This window comes from Myotis brandtii, unplaced genomic scaffold, assembly GCF_000412655.1.
Source record: "Myotis brandtii unplaced genomic scaffold, ASM41265v1 scaffold230, whole genome shotgun sequence".
Taxonomy (NCBI): domain Eukaryota; kingdom Metazoa; phylum Chordata; class Mammalia; order Chiroptera; family Vespertilionidae; genus Myotis; species Myotis brandtii.
The window spans coordinates 5,991,623-6,017,505 of record NW_005358650.1 but is presented as its reverse complement, the minus strand read 5'-3'; the positions used below and the strand labels follow the sequence as shown (position 1 = coordinate 6,017,505).

At 40.0% G+C, this 25,883-nt stretch overlaps 1 protein-coding gene across 4 annotated transcripts in view; it reads right to left on the bottom strand.

Moving 5' to 3' along the window:
• Nucleotides 1–17,064: 17,064 nt before the first annotated feature.
• The window catches only part of MAN2A1 (mannosidase, alpha, class 2A, member 1), a 163,475-nt gene continuing 154,656 nt past the window's right edge, over nucleotides 17,065–25,883 (bottom strand). For all 4 annotated transcript variants that reach the window (XM_005866447.2, XM_014539889.1, XM_014539892.1 and 1 more), the window contains 2 exons: nucleotides 21,654–21,764; nucleotides 17,065–19,789 (listed from right to left, as the gene is read on the bottom strand). In XM_005866447.2, the coding sequence (XP_005866509.1) occupies nucleotides 19,637–19,789; nucleotides 21,654–21,764 (264 nt within the window). In that variant the 3' untranslated portion in view covers nucleotides 17,065–19,636. The remainder of the gene's footprint in view (nucleotides 19,790–21,653; nucleotides 21,765–25,883) is intronic.

Below are 25,883 nucleotides of genomic sequence, written 5' to 3'. Positions count from 1 at the left end.
TAAATATGAATGAGGTGAATCACATGGGGGAGATTATGGACTGTAAAGATTTGGAGCTTTTTTTCAAGAAGCATATGCTTGCAGTAACCTACCCAGGTCAATAGGATATTTTTAAGCTTGGCACCAAAGGTAAGAAAGGCTGGAGGAAAGGGTAAAAGAGCAGTGAATAGTATGACCCAAAAGCAACTCTCTTGACCTTTAAGCATGGCCTCTGCCAAGTGCAGAGGAATGGGCAAGCTCATTACGCCTCATTATGCAAGTGCCAGAAGTGACCTTCCTTAGCCTCATTACTTGCATATGAAGAACAGAACTAGCTTTTTTTTTTTTTTTCAATAAAAATAGTTTTTCTGACGAGAAAGTACATGGCCTGAGATTTTAATAGGTTATTTGAGAGTTTTTGACACTAAAAGTTTAAGAATCAAACTTCTGGCCTATATTGCTTTGGGGCTGGACTGCCAACTTTTCAAACAGCAGAGGCTCTAAGACAAAAAAGCTTTAATTTTTGATTCAGGTCTTTTCTTGAGGGCATTTTGTCCATTCCTTAGAAAAAACAGGCCTAGGACAGTCTGCTCAGAGATATTTCCTGGGAATGATCACTAATTCTGGTAGCTGCCCTCATAAAGGACAATCACCACTCTTACTCTTCTCCAAAACTTTTCTTTTGCCTTTTTAAAAAATAATATTAAGAAACCTCTAGATACTGACCACCTGACACAAATTTGTTAAGACAAAAAAATCACCTAAATATTCTAGAAATATGCACTTTAATGGTACTAATGTGAATACGACTTATATAAGAATTACTTTTTTCTTGTTCTTGAATAAAGTGCTACAAAAAAATAACATGTAATATCAAAATGGGGCAGTTTCCAGGGGCATTGTGGTTGGAGTGAGAATTATATTAATCTGAGTACATTTAAGTGGGCTAGAATTCAATTACTTTTTTTCACATACTAGATTTCCTATTTAAAAAATATGACTGTCTTAACACTGATGATCTATTCATGCTCAGTCCTTATACAGTCTTGGGGAAAAGAGAAAAATCAAAATTCTTGTTCCCAAGTGTTTTTTTTTGTTTGTTTGTTGTTGTTGTTTTGGCAGTTAATTTGAACACCTGTTATACAGATTTGGAAACCTAATACTCAAAAGGCTTTGGTGCCCCTAAAGACATGAACTATTATTGTTTTTGTTTTCATCCAGGATCAGAAAACCTTCTGAACCTCACAACCAGACTTTGGATGAGGGCAACTTAGCTCTTTTCACAGGTGTTCTTGTTTGTGACAAAGGACAAATTAAGTCTTCAAAAAGACTCATCTGCTAGCTTTTTCTGATGACTTCTATTTCAAGGTCTTCTCTCTCTCTAATTAGCTTCCCCAAATGGACTGTTTAATGCATAAGTAATCTTGAACTTGCTCTTTTCTCTGACTGAAGAGAAAATTGCACTTCATTTTGTTGAGCTATGGTGCTTATGTTGCACATTTATCAACGAGTGATATTTTAGAATTCTAGATGGCAGCTGTTCAGAGTTTCCTCATTGGCAATATTAGATTGGGAATTACTAATGGTGAATATATAAACTCTCTTTAATATGCAGTCTAATCAAAATTGTTCTAAATATTTAGCTTCTTAAATTCAAATTATTTTCCAAAGTATATTAGTCTAATGTGAACAAGAAAGATTCTTTTTAGGATCAAGAGGAAAGTTGAAAATATTCATAACATATATCATGTAGCCAAATAAAGCACAGAAACAATGCAGTATTTTGCTTTTACTATCTTCCTAGCTCTGCACCTACATCACCTAAGTGTACAGATCTGTCTCCACTAAATGAATCAGGAAGGTGACTGGGACTTGGTCTCATTTTAGGCTGAGGCGCTAAGACAACAGGGAGAAACTGCTCCCAGATTCCAAAATTATTCACAAGACACCTACCTCTGCAAGACTCTTAATGGACATGGTCCAAATCCAGTTTTTCCTTTCTCAAAAGTAGGATATAAAATGATTGAAATTAAATATCTGGAAAATAGCAATTAGAAAAAAAATTTTTGTTTTAGAAAGATTTGTCACCATGCTAACTCTTTCTTTCCTCTACTTCATACCTTTCCCAACCCCAAGAAATTCTCCATGTGGTTAAGAATACTGGTGTAGATGGTTCAAAAGTTATACACTCTGACAAAAAAAAAATAATCTTTCTTTTTTCTCTGTCTATTTGCTATCTAGAGATGCCTGGGTCTGGATATTTCAAAATTTGGCCTCCCTCTAAGTATTGTCCTACCCTCATTCCTTCACCTCATCTTGCTCAAGTTAGCATCTGGACATAAAGTACATTTGTGGGTGACACATACAGCCATTTATTATCCTCTGGGTCCTTGCTGGTCTCTGATATGTTATAGCCTGTTTGGTCTGGTGCCCAGGTGATGGTGGTGGCAACCACTGACGCGTGTTTTTCCTCATCTGCTTTCTTGAAATGCCATGCTGGCACCCTCTGCTGAAGTCATGGCTCTACTGTAAGGGCTCACTGTGACATCTTCCTTCTAACCTTAGACCTCTTTCTGGCCACTGCTTGTTTCATTCCTGTTCCTGCCAGGGATATAGCATACGGTAGGATCTGAAGAAATAGGGTGACATCTAAAGCTCAGCTCTCTGGACACCTCCCTCAGCCATTTCTACAGTCCTCTCTGACATCATGTTAGGTGTAAGTCATGCCAATGGAGGGATGGCTCTAAAATATATATTAGGATGAGCCCACTGTTTTGGAACGTATTTCTACCACGTACTCCAGCAAAGTACAACTGCAAGGATGTCAGACAGCTGGGATATTCCTGTCTGATGACTTGTGTTTCTTCTCCAGCCAGAAATATAAAGGGTCTATTCCTCTCAGGTGGAAATGTCTCTATAGCTGTGTTTCTCAACCTACCTAATGCCGCGACCCTTTAATACAGTTCCTCATGTTGTGGTGACCCCCAACCATAAAATGATTTTCGTTGCTACTTCATAACTGTAATTTTGCTACTGTTATGAATCGTAATGTAAATATCTGATATGCAGGATGTGTTTTCATTGTTACAAATACATAATTAAGTTGCTACTTCATAACTGTAATTTTGCTACTGTTATGAATCGTAATGTAAATATCTGATATGCAGGATGTGTTTTCATTGTTACAAATTGAACATAATTAAAGAATAGTGATTAATCACAAAACAATATGCAATTATATATGTGTTTTCCAATGGTCTTAGGCGTCCTCTGTGAAAGGGTCGTTCGACCCCCAAAGGGGTCGCGACCCACAGGTTGAGAACCGCTGCTCTATAGCATATATCAGTCCTCTCTGGTTATAATAAAATCCAGTGATCCAGTTTTGCTAGGCTTAGTATTTGATTTGTAAAAAGAATTTTGGCAAATTTAAACAGCCTTTTTGCCCCCTCTCAACAAAACCTAGATTCTAATACCATGGTCTCACCGTGAATTTTTTTAAAATATGGTTTTTCACTGATGGCCAACAAATGCTTTCTCTGTTTCAAACTTCTGTGAAATGAAGAAGTCCATTGATTTAATAAGTGCAGAGCCACACAGCAACATGATTTCTGGGAAAGAAAAACTATCAGTTTAATGTTTGCAAAAATATATTCCTGTAACAATCATAATCTAGATAGATCTGCCTTTTGGAAACTGAAAGCTAAGAAAATAATTTATGCAAGTGTAACCATTACATCTAGGGTCATAGATGGTAAATTGCTTAAGACCAAATATTGCTGAGTTTCTCTGCTTTTGGGTCTCTTGCAGATGTTGGAATCACAGAAACATGGGGAGTACAAGACTCCATAGATCATTACAGATAAATCTTGCATAATGAAAAATGACTTTTCCTAGGAAACCAACATTAATAGTATCCATTCTTTTACAACCTGACCTCTGTGTAGCACTCCACCCTCATTTCCCACTCCTCATCTGTGTCAACCGTCTCTTCCAACACGTGGACCTTCAGATCCACTGATTGTATTCCTCTATCTGTCTTTGCTCTCACAGTCTCCTCAATCGGAAGACCCTGCAGTTAGGCCTTTAAAGAGTAATCAGCAAATCCATTAGGTTTAAGTGAGCCTCAAAATCTTGCCTCCTGCTTATGTTTCCAAAGCACGGTGATATGTTACAAGAATGGAAGTGCCATATTTAGTTAGGGTCCTTTGACAAAAGAGGAGGAGGAGGAGAAGGCGGGGGAGGAGGAGGAGGAAGAGGAGGAGGAAGAGGAGGAGAAGGAAGTGGAGGAGGAGGAAGAGGAGGTGGAGGAGGAGGAGGAGGAGGGAGGGGGAGACAGGAAGAATCATAGTGCTATCTTTCTTTGAAAAGAAAAAGAGATTATGTCCAATGTCCATCTGCTGTGATTTGTATATTCTTTTCTTTTCAAAGGACTTCAGAGTGGGAGTCATAAAGTGAAGTCTGGCTCTGAGAAGAGGGGGGAAATGGGAGAATAAACACTGAACAGGAAGCAGGGACACCACAGTTGTTACCATAGTGATGAACATCCAGTCTGGATGGTGCTGTTGCCAGCTTGTGCTAGTGAGTGGGAGAAAACCACCTTCCTTATGGACTAGTGTAGCTGAGGACAGAAAAATCGGAGATGACCAATTTAACTTTCTACTTGAGAGCTTAAAGGGTACCTCTGTAGACATAACCAGTGTTTATTAAGCATCTAAGTGGTTGGCAATGCGCTGGGTAGATTAGAGGATTTAAAGTATGGAAACCCAGAAAGTTGGGGACTGACATCCCCATTTTAAATATGAAACAAGTAAGGTTTCAAGAGGGTAAATACTTTGCTCTTTAATGACCTCGCTAGTAAAAGGATAGGGCCAAGATTTAAATCCAGATCTTTCATTTATTTCAATCTAATTTATTTTCAACGTGTACTTAATTTCTCCAAGCCATGCCTGTCAAAGCCCATGGCAGGAAAATCACATCCCTTTGAATAATGCAAACTTAGGGAATCCGTAGTGGTTATCTCAAGCTTTGACATTTTATGGTTTTGCCTGTGTTGCAGTTTTCTAGAAAAATAATTGATGTTAAAGCCTTTTTTCCTTCATTTATATACTGAATTCATTTTCTGATAATAGTTTAATTAATTAAGAAATGATCCTAAATGACAGCTTTAAATGTATTTTTCATTCATGTGACAGTACCAACAATTTACTGACTGTAAACATTGTCTGATAGGTAGGCAAAGGTCATGGGATTATCTCATACAGGTTTTTTCTTCCAAAATAGAAATACCTTTGAATTTTTAACAGCAATCAAATATTACCAGTAAACACAGTAAACAATATCAAAAAATTTAAAGGCCCCTATTCTCATCTCTACTGTAAAATAATAACTGTTGGTATTTGTACTTTTTGAACATTTATGCAGAGTGTCATGGTTAAGAGCATGGATTCACATTCCAGCTTTGCGATTTATTAGCTGTATGACAAGGAAAATTAACCTCCTGGCCCTCAATTTCTTATCTGTAAAATGGGAATAATAGTACTACCTACCACATGTGAATGTTATATGGCATAAATGAGATGAGATAAATTCTATTAAGTAGTTAGTTCTGTACTTAGCACACTGTAGCACTTTATAATTGGTTGCATATATATGAATGTCTTTCTCTTTATATATTGTTTACATAAACGGATCATACTATACATATGGAGGTATAATTTTCACTTAACAAAATATCTTCAGACATATTCCCATGTGTCTATGTAAAATCTACCCTATCAATTGCTGTATAATATTCTGTAATATGCTATGTCCTCACACAGCCTTTCTGCAGTGTGTGCCTGTGGAGAGAGAGAGCCAGCTCTCTGTTGTTTCTCTTTATAGGGGCACTAATCCCAACCTGGGGTTCATGATCTCATCTAACACTAATTACCTCCCAAAGGCCCTACCTCCAAATACCATCACATTGTGGGTAAAGGCTTCAACATAGGAATTTGGGGGGAACGCAAGCATTTAGTCCATAACACACTAAACAGAGACACACACTTTAAAATTGCAAATGTTACTCTATATTGTCAGATTTTCTTCAATGTATGCTGCTACCAGAGTATATGAGCATGCCCAACTCTCTATATCTCATCATTAGCAGTCTTTGTTGCAACTCATTTTATTGTTTGGTAATCTGATAGTAAAAGATTATATCTAATTTTAATTTGCATATCTTTGATTGTTCCTGGTGATAAACATCTTCATATGTTTTTTGGTGAACTATATTTCACCATGTGGGAATTTGTCAATTTTTCTATGTTAATATTTTTCTCATTGATTTCCATGAGTTCTTGATACATTAGACATGTTAATTAACTCTCCTCTGTCAATATTCATCTCATACTTTCCCATGGCATCCAGACTTGACCTTCATAATACTAATTATACTCAAAAGCACTTGTTCAATGAGGGGTCCTCACTGACTAGATCACAAGTTCCATGAGGTCAGGCCTATACTTGTCTATTTAGTGTTTTGACTACAGTGTTGGGCCCAGAGCTGATCCTCCAAAACTGTTGAATACACTAATGAGTAATGCATATTGCAAGTATTTATAACTATATATTGTTTTGATTTTCCTTTCACTCTATTTAAGGCATCTTTGGTCACAACATTTTTAATTTTTATAAGCAAATTTGCCTATTTATTTTTATAATCCTCAAGTTCATGCCATGCATAGGAAGGTCTTCTTCATTCCCAATGATTAAAATATTCTCCTGTATTTCTTCTATTATTTTTAGAATAAAAGAAATGAAATTATCTCATACAGGTTATTTTTTTCCAAAATAGAGTTTTCAATTAAATCTTTAATCTCCAAATTAGTTTTCAAGTAAATCTTTAATCTTCAAATTATTTTTGTGTGTGTTTGAGGAAGATATATAATTTTATTTTCTTTCAAATAAAGAGCATGCTATTTACTGCCAACATGAAATGCAATCTTGTTTTGTTTTGTTAATCCTCACTCCAGGATATTTTTCCCATTGATATATATATATATATATTTTTTGAGAGAGAGAGAGAGAGAGAGAGAGAGAAACAGCAATGTGAGAAAGAGACATTGATTAGTTGCCTCGGGGATCAGAGCCTGCAACTGAGGTATATGCCCTTGACCAGAATGGAACCCAAGATTCTTCAGTCCACGGGCCAACGCCCTAACCACTGAGGCAAATCGGCCAGAGCATGAAATGCAATCTTGATCTAGATGAGTTACATCCTGTGGTAAATGGTGGCAAGTTACTGAAAACATCTTCCTGTTTTTAGAACAAGTTGTACTCTAAACTGCAGATGTACAACTAATCCCACAAAATGAATCAAATACTGAAGGGGTTCTTGCCTACTGTGGTGCTTCTCTCATTTTGGCGAGGCGCCCAGTTACAAATCCTCATGATCCCCGACCCTTCCTCTCTGACAGAATCCCAGGAGGGTCTGGAGAATGCCCGGTGTGCCTCTCCAGTGGGATGGATTGGATAAAAATGTTTTGAGTATTTTTATTAGTATCCTGAGGCTGCTGTAACAAATTACCACAACTGGGTGGCTTAAAACAACAGTAATTTATTCTCTCACAGTTCTGGAGGCAGACTGTCTGCAGGAGTAACTCCCTCTGGAGCAGTGGTTCTCAACCTTCCTAATGCCGCGACCCTTTAATACAGTTCCTCATGTTGTGGTGACCCCCAACCATAAAATTATTTTCGTTGCTACTTCATAACTGTAATTTTGCTACTGTTATGAATCGTAATGTAAATATCTGATATGCAGGATGTATTTTCATTGTTCGTGACCCACAGGTTGAGAACTGCTGCTCCGGAGGATCCAGAGGAGAATCCTTCCTGATTCTTCCAGTTGCAGCCTCTCTACTAGTCTCTTTGACCTGCAGCCTCTCCACTCGTCTCTGCCTCCTTGGTAGCATTGACTCCTCTTTGCTGTGTTTTCTATTCTGTCTCATAAGGATATTTGTCATCTGGTTTAGAGCCCACACGGATGGGCCACGATGATCTCATCTTAAGGCCCTTAATTTAATAACATCTGCAAAGGGTCCTTTTCTAGGTAAAGTAACATTAGCAGGTTCCAGGGATTATGATATGGGACCCACCACTCAACCCTCTACAAACGCCTTGTTTCATAAGAAGGGGTCAGGCTTAGTACGTGCAGTGCTTTATCAACTTGAGATCCAACAGGCTGATATTTGTCATTCCCAAGGAAGTTCATTCCCAAATGATGAGCATGAAGTTCTGAAATTTTGCTGTTCCTAAAATATACATATAGCTTCTCTCAGACTCAAACTTGCCTGTGGTTGAATTCAAAGCAGATATACAATTAATTATCTTGTTTCTGCTCCTACTCCAAATTTTCATATTCTAAATAGAAAAGAGTTAAGATGGGATCACGAAACTAACACGTTTCTTGCTTCAAATCACTGTGTTGCACCATGGAACAAGATAGAGGTCCTATCACCAGCCTTCTTATTACGTAAGTCATCTTTGCAGAAGGCAAACCTTAGTCACTGTATTTTTCCTAGGCAGTCTTTTTCCTTTAATCTTTCAGGGCAAAGCTACACCAAGACTGATTTTTAACCACCCATGGCCAAAGACTGGGATTTAACATGATCTGTCTCCATCCTTCCATGGAAGAACCTCCTGTTCCACAGGCCCCTGTGTGTAGGAACTGTTTCTGTTGATTCACAGGTTTTCACATAATCCTTTCAGGATTATTTTTATCTTACTCTTCAATTTCAGGCTTCAGTCTCCCTAGAGAAACTCCAGGCTTAGTTTGTTTATTGTCGGCAGCGAGAACAGCACCAGAAAGACCCATAGGGTCAGATAGGACCTGGGTTCAGCAACCTCTGTACTTGAGTTCTGGCTAGAAAAGAATTCAGAGCCAAGACTCAAAACTATAAGAGAAAGTTTATTTATACAGTCACAGAGATACAAGTGAACTGTAGAGAGGGGGGGGGAAACAGGGGGGGGGGGAGATGGGAGGGAGGTGGAAGGCTGGGGTGCTCCCTCCAGGAGGGAGAGGTCCATGGGACTTCTAGTCTAAGAACTTTTAAGGCAGGGATCTTAGGAAGGGAGGTCCCAGGGGAGAAACTCAATAGAATATTCATCAGCTTTTCAGGTGTGTGTTTTCAGGGTTGTGGTCTCCACTGATTGGTCGGCTCCAGGGCAGGTCATTAGTTAATGCAGCTGGTCTAGGCTTCAGCTGTGGCATCACTTGTCTGATTTTGCTGCTTTTCTGGGCCTGGAGCTGAAACACAGCTGAGGCCTAGATGCATTCGATGGGGGGTCAGAACCTCATTTTCCTGGGAGTTAATGCGTAAGGGCTATTCTCTGGTTCCCTCATTTGTTTCCCCTCTAAGGGAGTCTAACTGCATGACTAGCAACATGCCAGCAGAGGAAAGGTCAGGGGAGGGTCAAAGCTGCATGACCAGTAATATGAAAGGTAGGGGAGAGTCAGAACCACATGAACAGAGATATGCTAGGGAAGGAAAGGTTACCCTGGGGGCAAAGCCCTTGTTTTCCTCGTTTTGCCTGTTGCTAAGCACCCTGGGCTTTCTGCCCTGGCGACCTTCTGTACCTGACCCGTAGGCCTTGTTCTGCCTATGTTTACCTAATGGCCTATTACAGTTTCAGAAGAAGGAAACACTGGCATTCACAAAAACAAGCAAACAAAACAGAAATATGTCTTTGCATTTAACAGATAATTCTATTCCCATTTTCAAACATCTATCTACCCAAAGATTCCATAACCAAAGCATGGAGAAAAAGGACTTCAAAGGGTTGTTTGGCAAGAGCCGCGAGGGTTGCCTTGGAGAACCAGGAAAATGCCTTTCATTTGATAAGCTAAAATAGCTTTTTGTAAACCACAAAACGTACTTAGGAAACATTTTAATTTGGAATTAAGGTAGGGTGGCTTTATTTAGTAAGTTAGGAAAAGGTTTCCTGGTGACTTTTCCAAGGCTACTTTCTGACAGAATTGAGACTTGAATCCCGATTGCCAGGCTCAAAGTCGAGTGCTCTTCCCACTACTGATGCCACCTTTTCCATTCTTTTTTATAATTAAGATAGCCCCCGAAGTGACAATTCTAGGGATCCCATGTCCAATGGATTGTATAGTCAGATAGACAAGAGGTGTGTTTGTTTTTTCTCTGAAGGATCATTCGTAAATATTCAGCTGTCGCAACTATCCAGTTCTGCCTTTGTAGCCTACAGCAGCCATAGAAAGTATTTAAACAAATGGTATCACTGTGTTCTGATAAAACTTTATTTTCAAAACAGATGGGAGGCTAGCTTTGGTTGTGGACTATAGTTCTCAGAACCCTAAACAGAACAAGGTTGGAGTTCAATTTCATTAACCTTCACTTTCCTGTTCTATAAAACAGATATAATAACAGTTCAGCTTTTATAGGGTATCTGTGAGGCTTAAATGACAAGTATGCCAGGTGTTTACAGTGCCTGGCACAGTAAATGTCTACTATTATGATCATCACTAGAGGCCCAGTGCACAAAATTCGTGCATGGGTAGGGTCCCTAGCAGCTGCCTGCTGCTGGCTGGGGCGTTCCTTCGTTCCACACCGCCCCCTGGTGGTCAGCGCACGTCATAGTGATCGAACTCTCGCTCGGTCGAACTCCTGAGGAGACACTTTGCATATTAGGCTTTTATATATATAGATTATTTTACTTCTGGCTATGCCTCTGAATAAGGAAGAGAAACAAGGGAATCGACATTTAGTGATCCCTTCTTTTTCTATTGCCCCCAGACAAGTCAAGATCTGCTCACTGCCATGAACAACCCCTGCCCCTGCTTTACAAACATTATCAGGTAGCTGAATGTCACAATCACACAGATGGCAACAGCAAATTCCCAGGGCTCTCCATGCCCCAAGACAGTGTGCCTTCTATTTGAACCCTGGCAAGTTCCTAACTTCTACAGCCTCCTGGCTCTGTGACATCAGGTGCTCCAATAGGTAGTTTTCTTTTTAAATATTGAAATATTAAACAGCTTTCATTTCATTGTTTATTTGTAGAGATTTTAATGAAGCAGGTGCATAGTTTTAAAGACCCATCAGTTTTACTGGTGCCACCCTGTGCCTTGCGTTCCCTTCTCATTTGAAATTTTGTACTCCAGAGACCTTCACTTTCCCTGCATGCGTTGAAGCTATAGGAACTGGGGCTACAACTTCATTGAAACCTCATTCATCTCTCATCATGCAAACAGGGTGAGATTCCGGGTAAGATGGGTAAGTCTTTCACCATATGTACTTTTTACTGAATGAAAAAAACCTTGATATTATTACACTTCAATTACACAGCCCTAAGAGATGCCTATGACAAAGTTCCACTACACTTTAAAATAATAGACCCTTTAAAGGTAAAAGTATTTAAATAATGTATCTCATTGATTCTTTAACCGTGTATCTTGGTGACAAATATTCCTGAGTTTATGGTTGACAAATGGACCCTCAGAGACTGCTCTGAAGTGGATTGACTGGACTAATGGAGGGAGCTAGTTACTTTAATACCCTACAAAATTTTTCTGTCCAAGCTTAGATTAGATGCTACTCTTTCCCTGATAAAATCACTACAGAATTCTGAAGTCAACAGGCTCCTATATAAGGAAATTATATTTCTTAATTGCCTTAATGAAGCATCACATGGCTATAATGAAAAATAATCACAAATTCAGAGATACATGTGTCCTTTTCTTCACAATTACTGGCAATTATGTGTAGGTATAAAGTTTCCTGAAAACTATACACCTGCTTCTTTCATTTCACATTCTTACAATGTGTTTGCAAGTCAATACTAATGTGCATGCACCCCATTTTATTTTTGCAGAATCCAGAGTCTAGACACCAATTACGGGAAGCATTCAGAGTCTAACTTCCAATGATTTCCCTTCACAAACTTCCACCAGACATGAGCTTGCTTGTTTTTGTGATGTTGGTGTCCTGCCACCCTCCTCTCCCACAGCTGGTTGGTGACCTATCCTTCCAGACTCAGCTGAAATCCTCCCATCTGCTTCCCTTCCGCCTCATCACTCCAGATGGAAGTAAAGTCTCCTTCCTCTGTGCTCCCAGTGACTATGATTTGTGCTGCCTACTAAGTTGGCCTATTGCTCCCTGATCTGATGGCTCCTTAACTCTATGCAGAAGTTCTCTCCTTTACTAGACACAGGGTAGGGAATTAAAATCCTCCTCCCAGAGCCTAAGCTCAGATGACAGCTTCAGCTAATGTTTATTGAAAGTTCAGTGCAGAATTTAAAACCGATTGCCTTCAGGCTCTATTAAAGGGAGCCCCATAGATTCAATGAGGATGAATTTCTAGATTTTACCTAAGAAAATAGATTTTAACTTCAAAGCAATCTTGTTAACTGCACTTAAAACATCCATTTAGAAAGACAAAATGACCAAATGAGTCAAGTCATTTTTCTTGAACACTCACTTCCCATACAGCAAGCCTGAAGTTATTTCAGTCGTGCACGAGGCAAGGGAATCCATCCCAAGGCAGGCAAGGGCTCTGATCTTTTATTTCAAGGAGAATTTGGGGCCAAAACAAAGGTCTCCCCACAACTGCAGATCATTCTTTGAAAGCCAACCAACGAGGGCTTCATTTGGTTTAGTGAAAGAATTGCACACATCCAGGCCCTAGCGACATATCTTGCTTGCTAGCATTACCATTCAGATCTGGGACCAGAAAATGAGCCCAAGGCTAAGCTTGTGAATAAAAAAATGAGAAAGCTATGTAGCACATGGGAGCCAAGAACACTAGACTCCATGTAAAAGGCCCTTAAAATATGGCCTTTTAAATAGAACTGTTACAATGTCCCTCCTTTACCTGTTTGGAGATTCAGAAATTCACTTATAGTCAGTCATATAAATCTATTTGGGAAAATCTTAAAATATTTAAAGAGTGTGGTGACATAGTCCAAAGAAGCTTGCCCCTCCGACTCATTGCTCCCACCCCAATCCCTTGGTTCTCTTCCCCTCAGCCTCCAGATTTTGCTTGACACTGGGAAGTCTCCCCTTGCTACATAGAAGCCAGCCCCAATTCCATGTGTGAATTGGAAGACTCTCCTAGTGTATATGCTTGGAATGCTGCGAATGATGGCATTTTCAACTGTAAGGCTAATATACACGTCCTTGATTCACTTTGTATTTTTAAAAACCCTTCTCACCTTACCTTTGACTAACTCTTTATAATTAAGTGCAGTGTTATTAACCATTTTGAGCAAAATATGCAAGGTGGTAGGAGCAGTAGGGACAGCCAAGCTTTAGTCAGGCTGTACACAGGCTCCCATTGAGCAAAGTATTCAAACAAGAGAGCACGGTGCTGAGGCACTGGTGAGGAGCATGGGTTTAAATGCTTTCAGCACTTTGTAACATAACCCTAAACCCAAAGTGTTTTGAACAGTAAAGTGACAATTATTTCATACTGGAGGCCCGATGCATGGAATTCGTGCAAGGGGCTTGGTCCTCGCAGCCCCGGCATCATCTGGAAGGTCGTCTGGAAGGTCATCTGGACAGTCATTCCGTTGTTTGGCCGTCTGGTCTAATTAGCATATTATGCTTTTATTATTATAGATAACCAAGTTGGAGCTGGTTCATTCAGTAGATCATCATTGGGACCCAAGCTCTACTTCACTTGGTCATCCACTTGACTTTTGTCCTAGGCTTGTCTCTCTGCAGGGTTGCAAAATGGCTGCAGCTGCACCAGCTTTAGCCCCAGCCTCCACACTACACAGCACTGCCAAGTGAGAGTGACATGCTCTCCCCTTTTGAAGAGGGAGGGGACCTCTCCCAGAAGCCCCCCAACCGACCTCCTATGGTAGCTCATTGGCTAAGATTGTGACACATGTCACAACCATCCTAAAGCCATCACCCAGCCTAGAGAAGGGACTTATGACTAATTTAGACCAATCACAATTCATCTCTAGAGGCTCCTCACTGTCTGATACATGAGTAAATTCCGGGTTTTATTAGCAAAGAAGGCAGAGGGGCAGTCGCTGCTTGACAAGCAACTACAGTATCTTCTGTAAGGAGGTCACAACTTTTAGGAGACTAGGAATGCAGCTTGAAACATCTATACTTTAATTTCTGCTAATGAGTCCTTCCTGAGGGTTTTAAGCAGGAAAATAACATGAACAGAAAAATGCAATGAAGATGTAAGAGACTTTCCAGCCTTCAATTCTGAAAATGCAATTTTTCCTCAACATTTACTGGTGATACACATACTTTCATTAATTTATTAAACATATGTTTACTGAAACCCTGCTTTTCCCAGCGTGGGGATATAATGCTGAACAAATAGCTGGAGTTCTGTGGAGCTTAAATTCTAGTGGGGAAGGCAAACCTACATAATTTCAAGTTTGGCTCTGTTAAGAAGAAAGGAAGAGGGGTAATAAAATACTCAGTGAAGGAGGGGAGGCGGGGCTGGCTAAACTGGCTGGTCAAGGGAGATTCTGGAGATGATACCTGAACTAAACCTGAAGAACAAGGAGCCTGTCATGGAAGATCTGAAAGCAGGATCTTGGAAGCAGAGGAAACAAGTGCAAAGCCCTTAAGAGGAATTCTTGGTGTGTTAGAAATGCATAAAAACCCTAGAAAACAGTAAGAGGGTGAGTGGTGTAACATAACATGGATTTGGGTCAGGAAAGGATTTCTGAAACCATACATACACATCTCCTAAAGTTGAGGTAGGTGGAAGGGATAGGGAGCAGGCCATGTAGGGCTTTTGGCCATGGTGAACGTTTGTATGTTATTTCAAGCATAACGAGAAACCATTTTTAACAGGAAAGAAGCTTTTTCAATTTCACTTTTTGGCTTCTATGTGAAAAAAAGAAACCAAAAGGGGTAGGACTGGAATTACGCAGAGAAACTGTTAGGAGGCAAAGGCAGCAGGCCATGTACAAGGTGGCGGCTTGGAATTGTGGGGGGGGGGGGGGGGGGGGGGGGGGGGCAAGTGGACAGGTTTTATGGGATGCTTTCTGGTAGCAGAGAATTCAGGGTATAGGACTTATCACCAAGAGTTACTTAGGAAAGTTTAATAAGGAGATAGACTCTTGAAACGTCTCCCAGGCCAGTGAGTCCTTGGGATCTTGCTAAAATGTAGGTTATGAACAGCTGTCTGGTGTGGGGCCTGAGTGTCTGCCTTCCTAACAAGTTTCTAGGTAATGCCCATGCTTCTGGCGTGAGGACCACCCCAAGTAGCAAGATTCCAGCACAGTGTGATTTTAACTTACATTTTTAGTTGTATTTCCTACTAGTTAGTATCTTATACATACTATGTGCTGCAGCCACATGTTGCTATTTAAATTTAATTAAACTAGAATAAGATAATTCCCTAGTTGCACAAACCACATTTCAAACATTCAAGAGCCATCTATGGCTGGTGGCTACCTTCTTGGACAGCACATGTATGAAGAACCTTGCCATTATGGGGTTGTAAGGTTTCCTGGTCTTTTTACAGGGAACACACATATTGTCTGTATCTGCTAAAATCAAATGCATCTTCTAAGAGCTATTTCAAGTCCTCTTCTATAGAACCTTTCCTGAAACTGAAACTGGGTATGCTTGCTTCCTTAAATCTGCACATTTAGTTTTTCTCTGCAATATATTTCTACTGTATTTTGCCTGCCTAGCATCCAAAGTATCTTAGTATTTAATTCCCTTTTCTCTGGTTGTAGAATCCCTTTTCTATTGGGGGAGGTGGTATGAGGGGAGGGCTATTTCTCACTCATTTTGTCCATGTGGTTTAGTTGAACCCAACTCTACCCTTAGCCAGTCAATTAGCATATAAGCCAGATGACAGCCAGAGACATTAATCCCAGGACATTTGCTGAAAAATTAGATAAAGGTGCTTTTCCCACTGGGGTCACTAAGCTGGCTGGATGCAAATATGGGTTGCTGGTGGCCATGCTGCCATCAAATATGCAGTCTTTGTCTGAGAATGAGAACAGCTCAGAGGAAAAGCAAAACCAAGAGAGCAAGACAGGCCTGCATGACATCATCTCATACTTGGCTACAGCTGTATCAAATGCTCTCCAGCTACCCTTGAACATTTGTTGCTGGGGACCATAAATTTCCTGTTTGTGCTTGCATAAACCAGTGAATGCTGACAGCGTCTCGTCAGTTACAACCTCTTCAGGCTTCTGTGCTCTGCTGATCATGGCAGCAGCAGGGCCTTAGTGATCTCCCTCTACTCCGCTCGGAACCACCCCTTTAACCAGTCTCACAACCCCCGTAGCTGGTTTCTTATTACAGGTCAGGCATGTGAACATATGCCCACCTAAATTAAATTTTTTCTTTACCAGTTTTAATATTCAAATTATTTTGACATGTTGATAATCAAGTATTATGGAGCTGAAAGTAATTTTCATTGTCTGCTGATGCAACTTGTATTAATATTTTCAAGGTTTTTACAATTTGGCATATACAAATTGGTTAATCTCTGTACTATATGTCACTCAAAACAAGTTGAAAGTTCCTAGTTAGCATATCATGTATCGTTTGCCTGGCTAATCCATACATACCACCTCCTGGATACTTATCCTGCACCCTCCCCCATCTCCTGGCTCTGAAGGAACTGCCCCAAAGCCACTAGGTGTGTGCTGTGTGCTGGTCCGGGCCAGTGGGCTGGCAGAGCGCCTCCAGATCCCAGTCTTCCAACCCACCTCGCCTTGTGGATCAGCTCACATGGACCCGCTCAGCTTCATGTCTTGGGTTACTCTCCTCTTCACCTTTGTCCTGGAGTATGTGGAATCTTATCACAATCTGCTCCTCCTCATTGACTTAGGACCCACGGGCACTGTACCACGTTGTTCCAAAAGGTTCCTAGATTCTAATCTCAGACGTGATCCCACACCCAGATGTGAAACCCACCTCCATCCCATCTGCCACTTGCCTTTGAAAACTATCTTTTCTAACTATAACTGGGCTAAAGAAGGAGCAATTCATTCACAAAGGCCCTCACTACTCCACCCTACCACTCAAAATGTCTTAATATATTTTGGGTACAAAATAAGTTTTAAGAACACTCTAGAGGGCCACGTACGTGATAAGATTTATCTTTTATTAGATATCTTATATTACATGTTCCCAAAAAGATATAAAATCTTCCAAGAGAAAATATCAAAACCTATTGATTCCAAGGTAAGCAACATAAAATGAAAGCGAAGATTTCCTTCCAGACAAAAGGATGTGAAAACATTTCGGCACAAGTACAACAAAGACATGGGAAGGTAATTACAATGTTTTACAACACACTTTACAGCATTTTATTTTAGCCAGTATTTGTAGAAAATAAGGATGCTGAGTTCTCAAACACTGCAGTTAAAGTCCCAAATTAAAATTTCCAAAAAAAAAAAAAAAAAAAAAAAAGATAGGAGAAAGTAATGAACTACTTGGTCAACTGAACATCTGTTATAACTGTAATAAAACCTAGGCACACAAATATGCCACTGAGATCACAATTGAAATGTATGGTTTTTAGTATACGCTGGAGACACTGATGATTTAATCAGTTCTTGATCACAGCCCAAAGCAAAAGCATCCCCTCTTCATTTCCCTGATAACTTGCTTGTTAAAGAAAATTTCTGCTTTACCTGTGAGCAGTTAGTGGCAATACACACTGAATAAGACCTGACTGACATGGGACAGACCAACCTTAAACAACCAGAAGTGGCAAAACCACTGTTATTGCATCAAGATATGTTATTTCAACTGATCAGAATTCCCAGACCACAGTGAACTCCCATAGGAAGATTTTACATTTAAGATGCAATGAAAATATTGATCTTATTCCTGGAACTTGCTCTGACAATTCTAAGGTCTGTAACGAGCAAGTCCACAAAAAGGAAGTTTTTGTTTCTTTTTTAGTTGTCTATCCCCCCCAAACCAGGAAGGAAACTTACAGTACATGTTTATTGCATGAAACTACTCCCTTTTAATAACTTTATCACCACCAGTAGTGTTTCCTTAATTACTAAAGGTGGAAGAAGTGTATGAATTTAACATAACAATAATCTTAGGAGCTGTATCTTGATGAAAAATCCAGATGATAATTAGACTACCTGGTGAAACAGAAATTAGGTTTTAATTTCTCTAAAAAGATGCTGGAATAACAGGAGGTAAATGGAAGTTTAAAGTCAGACAATAATCTATTAGTTTAACACAAAGAGCACTTTCAGAAATGAAGATACTCAATCCTTTTTATATTAAAACTGAATAGCTTAAATGTTGCTTTTATTTTAATATTAAGTTAACAATGACCCCAAATAAATTTTATAAAAAGTATTGTAGTGGCCCATGGGCTCAGAACTTCACTTGGAGATTAGCGCACACATACAAAAGTGTGGAATTCAGTGAACAGACATATTCTTGAATATGATAAGTCATGAAGAGCTACATATAATTGGGTTTCCAAACGAGGTCTATTTTAAAGCATTCTCTCTTCAATGTGGTTAACTCCTCTGAAGTGGAAACTGGGCATGGACTTTGCACATTACAGAATCCTTGCTTCAAGTTGCAGTCTCCTTGGCAGCAGCATATTTTAATTAAGTATATTTTCCCCTTGTTTTGTTTTCTGAGATTTCAGTACATTCAAATAGTCAAAATGTTTAGAGTATAATATCACCACAAATTTAATGCAACAGATCAGAATGTGGCCAGCATTGTCAGGCAAAAATTTTACAATTTATGTGTCATAGAAAGTACCCACGTTCTCTTCTGCCCCAACCTCCCCCCTTCCCTAAACGGTAATATGGACACTAAAAGATTTAACAAGACTTATACAAAAATAAGGCACATTCATTTTGATATGGTATTTTTAAAATAGAAAACCCCTTCTCAGAACATCTGTATTCAAATGAGCTGTGTAAAAAGACACCTTGTGGTACCTAAAATAGGTTATGGTACCTATGGAATTGCTTCTTCTATTTTAGTGACAATGTAATAAATTGCACCTATCCCACATTGTCAAGTAATGAAAATATGCCTCTTTTTCTACTACTGAATGATTCAAAATCGGATATTTCTGGAAATACTTTACAAAGGATAGGCAGGGAAGGGTTAAGTGGTACATTAGAAAAAAGTGTGAAAATCAACTACATATACCATAAGGGTTGATGAATTGCACTTTTCCACATATTTCAACACAAGAACATTTTCTAATGCATATGAATGTTTACAACCATTTTGGCCATTAGCTATTACCCACCAGCTTTTTATTCCATTTTGATAAAAGTGGGCATTTTTGTAAAATTATCAAAGGACCAGCAACATGAAGACTCGTAACAATCTCTTCACAACCCCCAACACAGATATAATTAGTTAGTATTTAACCTGAGATACAATCTGTTGAGAGGTTCTCTTCAGACATTTCTTTGTTTGTTGCATCAATTCATACAGATGGTAGTAGTTGATGAAAGAAACTTAAAAAAACACACAAAAAAACCCAAACTGGTTGTAGCATGGCTTTTTTTTCTTATGTAATGGTTAAAAACAAAACACAGAATTCATGTCCTCACAGTAGCCAGAAGCTTAAATAATGTGCTTCTTATTGCACGTTAAATTAAGAAGTGTAGATAAGCCAATGCTTCACAGTCCAAATTTGAAAGCCAGATTCACCTCAACTGGATTCGAAATGTGCTGATTTCCATGGGCCTCAAGTTGATCTCACTTATATTTCGGATGTCTGGAGGTGAATGCATCAAGGATAACGATGAAGGTACGAGATTTGCAACAGTAAACTTGTTAAAAAGTTTCTGTATCAATATCTAAAAAGTAAATGATAAAATGTGCATATTTAGATCATTTTTGAAGAAAGATTAGCAACACAGCTCTATAATCAGTGAAAAATAGTATAAGACAGAGCAAAACAGTTTATTTCTTTATTTCAGAGTTAGAAGAAGGGGGAGAGGGATAGAGAGATAGAAACATCAATGATGAGAGAGAATCATATATTGGCTGCCTTCTGCACATCCCTCACTAGGGACCGAGACTGCAACCCAGGCATGTGCCCTGACCAGGAATCGAATCAGTGACCTCTTGATTCATGGGTCAATGCTCAACCACTGAGCCCCACCAGGCCAGGCTAAAACAGTATGTTTGAAGTTCCTTTTAAGTAAAAGAATGAGGGAGGGAAGGAGATTAAATATACCTCTGCAGGCTTGAACATACAGACCATCCCTGGGAGAAACACAGGAAAGTGGGAACCAGGAGAGGTCAACCTGGGCTATACTCCTTTATTGTACAGCTTGAGAACTTACCATGTGAGGGGCCCCTTTTCAATAAAAATTAGGGACATCTATGGGCCAGGGAGCTTTAAAACACTTAACACAAGTGGTTCTAACCATTTTTCCTGTTCCAACAGAGCTGAGACAGGAGACAAACCTGCCACAAGGAGGGCTCATCATGTCAATGAGTCCCATTTATAGGGTATAGGGTGGGGAGGCTGCATGAATATGTCTGGATCCTACAGCTCCCATAAAACTCACAGCCTTAATGTTCAAATACAAATGCTCACAACCAAGTATACTTATATCAACAATAAGGTAGGTAGAGATACAAATATAATAAAGAGAAATAAAGATATCAGTGCTTTCTTAGTACCAACTCCACGAAGGGTGAGGTAAACGAAATGGAGAAAGAAGCTTATCTGCATAGATTTAGGTCCCCTACCGCATCTCTCTTCTTCTCACTATGTACATGCTAATTTGTAAGGTTTGGAACCAAATCTGTTGCGTCAGGTCTACAGGGTTTATGTGTGAGGTTTTGGAGAAGAGCTGGTTTGGCTGAGCTGCTGGGTGGGGCAGACCTGTCTGTGCACTAGAACCATCCTTACTGTGTTCCCAGAGTTACATACAACCTGCTCAGAGACACAAGCAGAAGACTGAAGTTTTTCTTTCTTCCAGGGAGAGGTTTGATGGAACTGTGAGCAAGATCAACTTAAAGAGAAATAAAAAATCCAGCAGTGGTCAGCCTGAGGATGTTTGGCCTTCACAGTGAGGACTCGCATGCCAATCTGGCTTCATCAGAAGATCTAGACCAGCATGTTTTCATGGGGAAACAACTGATGCAAGCTGAGGATAGTTGCCTTGGGGGCGGTGGCTGAATTCTCCCACTGGCCACACTCTCATTGCTCCTTGTTGCTTTTCCTACTGCTCCCCCAATTCACTTAAGTTATTATAAAACGGTGTCGGCCACCACAGAACTTGGGTTAGCCATCCCTGAACTAGATCAGCAGTCGCCAATCTTTCAGACCTCACGGAAACCAGTGGTCCATGGACCACTGGTTGGCGACCGCTGAACTAGATCATGCAGGAGTATACCCAAGAAAGCAGAAAATATGGTGGTGAGGTAATCTGAAGATGTTTTGCAGGTAAGAAATGGAGAGCCTAAGAATCAATGAGAACATTCAAATATACACACGTTCCGGCTGTGCATTTTGATGTTGACAAGGAGAGGAGACTGAAGGTTGAGAAAGTGCTTTCTTAAGATGTGGAGACTTGAGCTAATTTGTAGCTGAGGGTAACAAATCAATGAAGAAGCAATGAAACATTATCTTATTGTCAGGATTATTGCAGAAAGTAAGGATTTGAAAGCACAACTAACTTGACAAACAAAAACCTTTCAGCTCACCTTCCCCTGGGTAGTGGAACAAAGCAGCCCCGTGTCTCTGCTGGAGAAGCGGCAATCAAAGCCCTTCCTGTGGAGGATCAAGGCCGCCTCATCGGATTGCTTGCCATCCACCTGCAAAGGAGCAGAGTGCCAACATGCCACAAGTGACATCAAAACAAACAGTCACTACTGCACACTCACCGCCTTTTTGTTAGCATCCCCAACACAAAGGCTCATTTTATTTAGTAGCGAAGCCAGGCAACTGCATTTCCCCTTAGGTTCCACGTGCACTGAGCCTGTCCGCCTCCCCCAAGGAGTCAGGTGGTATTATGTTCTTCGTTCCTTATTAAGTCATCTCATGTCTTGGTTTCCTCACAGTCCTTGAGGACTTTGGTTTCCTTTTGTGCACTTATTACATACTGTTTTATCAGTTTTTCTCAAAGCACTTCACTTTTATTTATTTTTAACATATACATCAGCTGAATAAAGTTCTTGATAAAATTTTTAATGTGTACCTGAATTTAGTCCTTATCTGGTTACTGAATGATGATGTAAACTCCATCTTAAAACTGAAACATGCTTCATTACTGAATACTAATTTTTGCTAATTGCATTAAAACATTTTAAATCTTTAATGTATTGGTTCATTATTTTTATATAAGAGACACTTGAATTAGTTATGTTTATCACTTGCTAGGCCAACCACATTTATTAGGTTGCTGTATCATTTAAATTCACCTTACAGAAGCTATTTTCCTATGCAGACGAAAAGAGAAATATTAAAAATGACAAGTCAGCTACAGAGCTCAGTACAGGCACACCTCATTTTATTGGGCTTTGCTTTTACTGTGCTTCGCAGATACTGTGTTTTACAAATTGAAGGTTTGTGGCTACCCTGCATTGAGCAAGTCTATTGATGTCATTTTCCCGACAGCCTTTGCTCACTTCGTGTCTCTGTTACATTTTGGTAATCTTCACAATATTTCAAACTTTTTTGTTATTATATTTGTTGTGGTGATCTGTGATCTTTGATGTCACTAGGGCAAGACCTTCCACCAACAGAAAGATTATGACTCACTGAAGGTTCAGATATTGGTTAGCAGTTTTTAGTGAAAAAGTATTTTTCTAATTAAGCTTTGTACATTTTTTAGACACAAGCTATTGCACATTTAATAGACTACAGTATAGTGTAAGCATATTTTTGTATGCACTAGGAAACAAAAAATTTCACGTGATTTGCTTTATTGTGATATTCACTTTATTGTGGTGGCCGGCAACCAAACCGGCAATATCCCTGAAGTAAAATGTCTTGCATCCATTTAAATAATAATGCCATGAGTGGTTCAGGTCTTTGAATTTTAAATTACACTTATCTTAATAAATTTTATGTTTTCTTAAGTGGAAATATGTTTATGATAATAAACAAAATGAATTAAAACTCCTTTGAAATATGAAGAAATGTGCAGTGATTCAAATGGAGTTGTGGCTGCCTACCTCTGACACTGTGATGAAAATGATCCCTTTTTTCTTCTGTGGCCACAGATACACATATGCCAAGTTCTTGATCATCCTCACTAGGGGATAAGATTTTTAATGTATAGGACATCTTTTCTGACTAGCTGCCAGCATTCCCACCACTGATTTGATTTTAATGTGCCTGAACAATTTAAAGCTGTCCTCACCTCAGATTCTTGGCTGGAATAACCTGTTTTATGACATTTCACACTGGTATTTTGCAGTGGTACTGCTAAGATTTTGTTTGAAGGGAGAGAAAAAAGTCATTTAAGGAATTCTGAGTCATTTCAGGACCACATAATACATATAGCAAGTTTAAATCATAGGATAAAGATTTCTAATAAAATTTCTATAAATTTCACAGTCTAAAAATAGCATGAAAACAGTACAGATGAAAACACATCATTTACAATAAACATAAGAGCTGCAGGAGAATAACAAAGAGAACTCTGTCATGTGCCAGTGTGAAATCTTGGAATAGTCACATCAGTTCCTCATCTCCAATAAAACAGAGACCACGCATGTCTCCCTCCTTCACAGAGTCACAGTGTAGGTTAACCCGTTAAAAATACCATGTAGTCACACTGTGTGCGCCAGGAGAGAAAACAGATTTTAAAAGACCTGTTTTTACATTCATTAACATATAAGTAATATCTGGACCTAGGAAAAGAAGAGAAGAGTGAGGGGAAGAAAATTCACAAATTTTGAAACAGTGCCATGCACTATGTCAGGTGAGCTACAAACTAAATGTCTTTATAAAATAGTTCTGATTACAATTGCAGCTGAATCCATCCTGGAAGGCTTGGATGATCGAGTTACACAGGGGAAAATCCATTACAGAACTTATTCAGGGGATAAAGCAACATGAGGCTCCTAGACTAAGTAGGGGCTGTGAGCTTCTCCAGCAGCGGGGTGGAGTGTGGAGGTAGGAGGTCTGCTTGCAGAATGAAGCCATCAGGCTTAGAGAAAGCTGGACTAGAGGCAAGCGTTGGTTCCACCATGAATCTGTTAAGTGACTGCATATATCATTTAACCTCTGAAATTCCAAGAACTAGTTAGACTTGTGAAGAGTCCCTTTGAGGATCAAGGGCCAACTACAGTGACAATAACAGGAACTGTTGCAGTGTCAGACTCTGCAGAAAGCTTTTCATGGATTATTTCATCTTATAACCTTTGAAGTAGTTGAGGTGGTATACAAGTTTGCATTAAAATGTAAATGTATAGGAATATCCCTATCACAAAGAATCCTCTCTATACTTAATAGTAATTATCTCTAATGACTCTACATTGGCCTTTCATGGATCTTTTCCCATATATAGTTGGTGGGTGTTCCATTATTACTGAGTAAACAAGAGAAATAAGTCAGCATATTCCCCAACATACTCCACATTATCACTCCCTGTCTGGCCCCATGCAAGAGGCAGGATAAGGTTCTGGGTAGGGAACTGGAGTCAGAGATGCAGAGCTATGCCTCCCAGCACCACCAACTACTGGCGGTGTGACCTCAAAAAATTACCTACCATCTCCAGGTCAGTTTCCTCTCCTATAAGACAAGATACAGTACTGCTACCTTCACAGCGTTGTTAGAGCTAAATAACATTCAAGTAAATACTCAGCATAAAGCTTGGCATAGAGACAATGTTAGCTATGTTCTTTTGAAGAACCTGAGAAATCCTATCTAATAAAGAGGGAATATGCTCATTGACCCTCACACTGTTGCAAAGATGGCAGCACCCACAGCCAATAAGGAGGGAATATGCTAATTGACTGCCCCACCCTCAAAGATGGCAGCACCCACAGCCAATAAGGAGGGAATATGCTAATTGACTGCCACACCCTCAAAGATGGCGGCGCCCACAGCCACAAGATGGCAGCGCCAGTCCCCTCAGCCCCGCCAGGGCGACAGGCACAGCCACTCTGCATGTCTACCTCTGGAGACCCCCAGTCCCCTCATCCCCCCAGCTGCCCAGGGCCAGCCTGAGGTGCAGACAAGTCTCGGATGTCAGCTGCCCAGCCGTCTAGGCCCAGCCCAAGGCATAGGCAAGCCTCGAATGGCAGATGCCCAGCCGCCCAGGGCCACCCGAAGCTCAGGTAACCAGGGCCAGCCGAGGCTAGCACTGCTGGCAGTGGCAGCAGCATAGGTGTTAAGGAGTGTCGCCTTCCCCTGATCGCCAGGTCACCTCCAGCTCCTAAGGGCTCCTGTATTGTGAGAGGGGAGAGGCCGGGCTGAGGGATCCCCCGCTCCAGTGCATGAATTTTCATGCACCAGACCTCTAGTTATTAATAAAATGTACAAGGAGTACAAGTAAAATAGCATCAAGATTTACTTTGGTGCCCTGACCAGTTTGGCTCAGTGGATAGAGCGTCGGCCTGCAGACTGAAGGGTCCCAGGTTTGATTCTGGTCAAGGGCATGTACCTTGGTTGCGAGCACATCCCCAGTAGGAGGTGTGCAGGAGGCAGCTGATCGATGTTTCTCTCTCATCGATGTTTCTCACTCTCTATCCCTCTCCCTTCCTCTCTGTAAAAAAATCAATAAAATATATTTTAAAAAAAGATTTACTTTGGCAATAAACTTCAGCTTTCTCTAATTTTAAAAAAATATGCCAGCATCTTCACTTCATTATTAGTAACAATCACAACTGCTCATAACTATCACAATTAAGAACCTTCATTTGTCAAACATTTGGTGCTTCCTTGTGCCTGCTGCTGTTCTAAATGCTCTACAAACATCAACT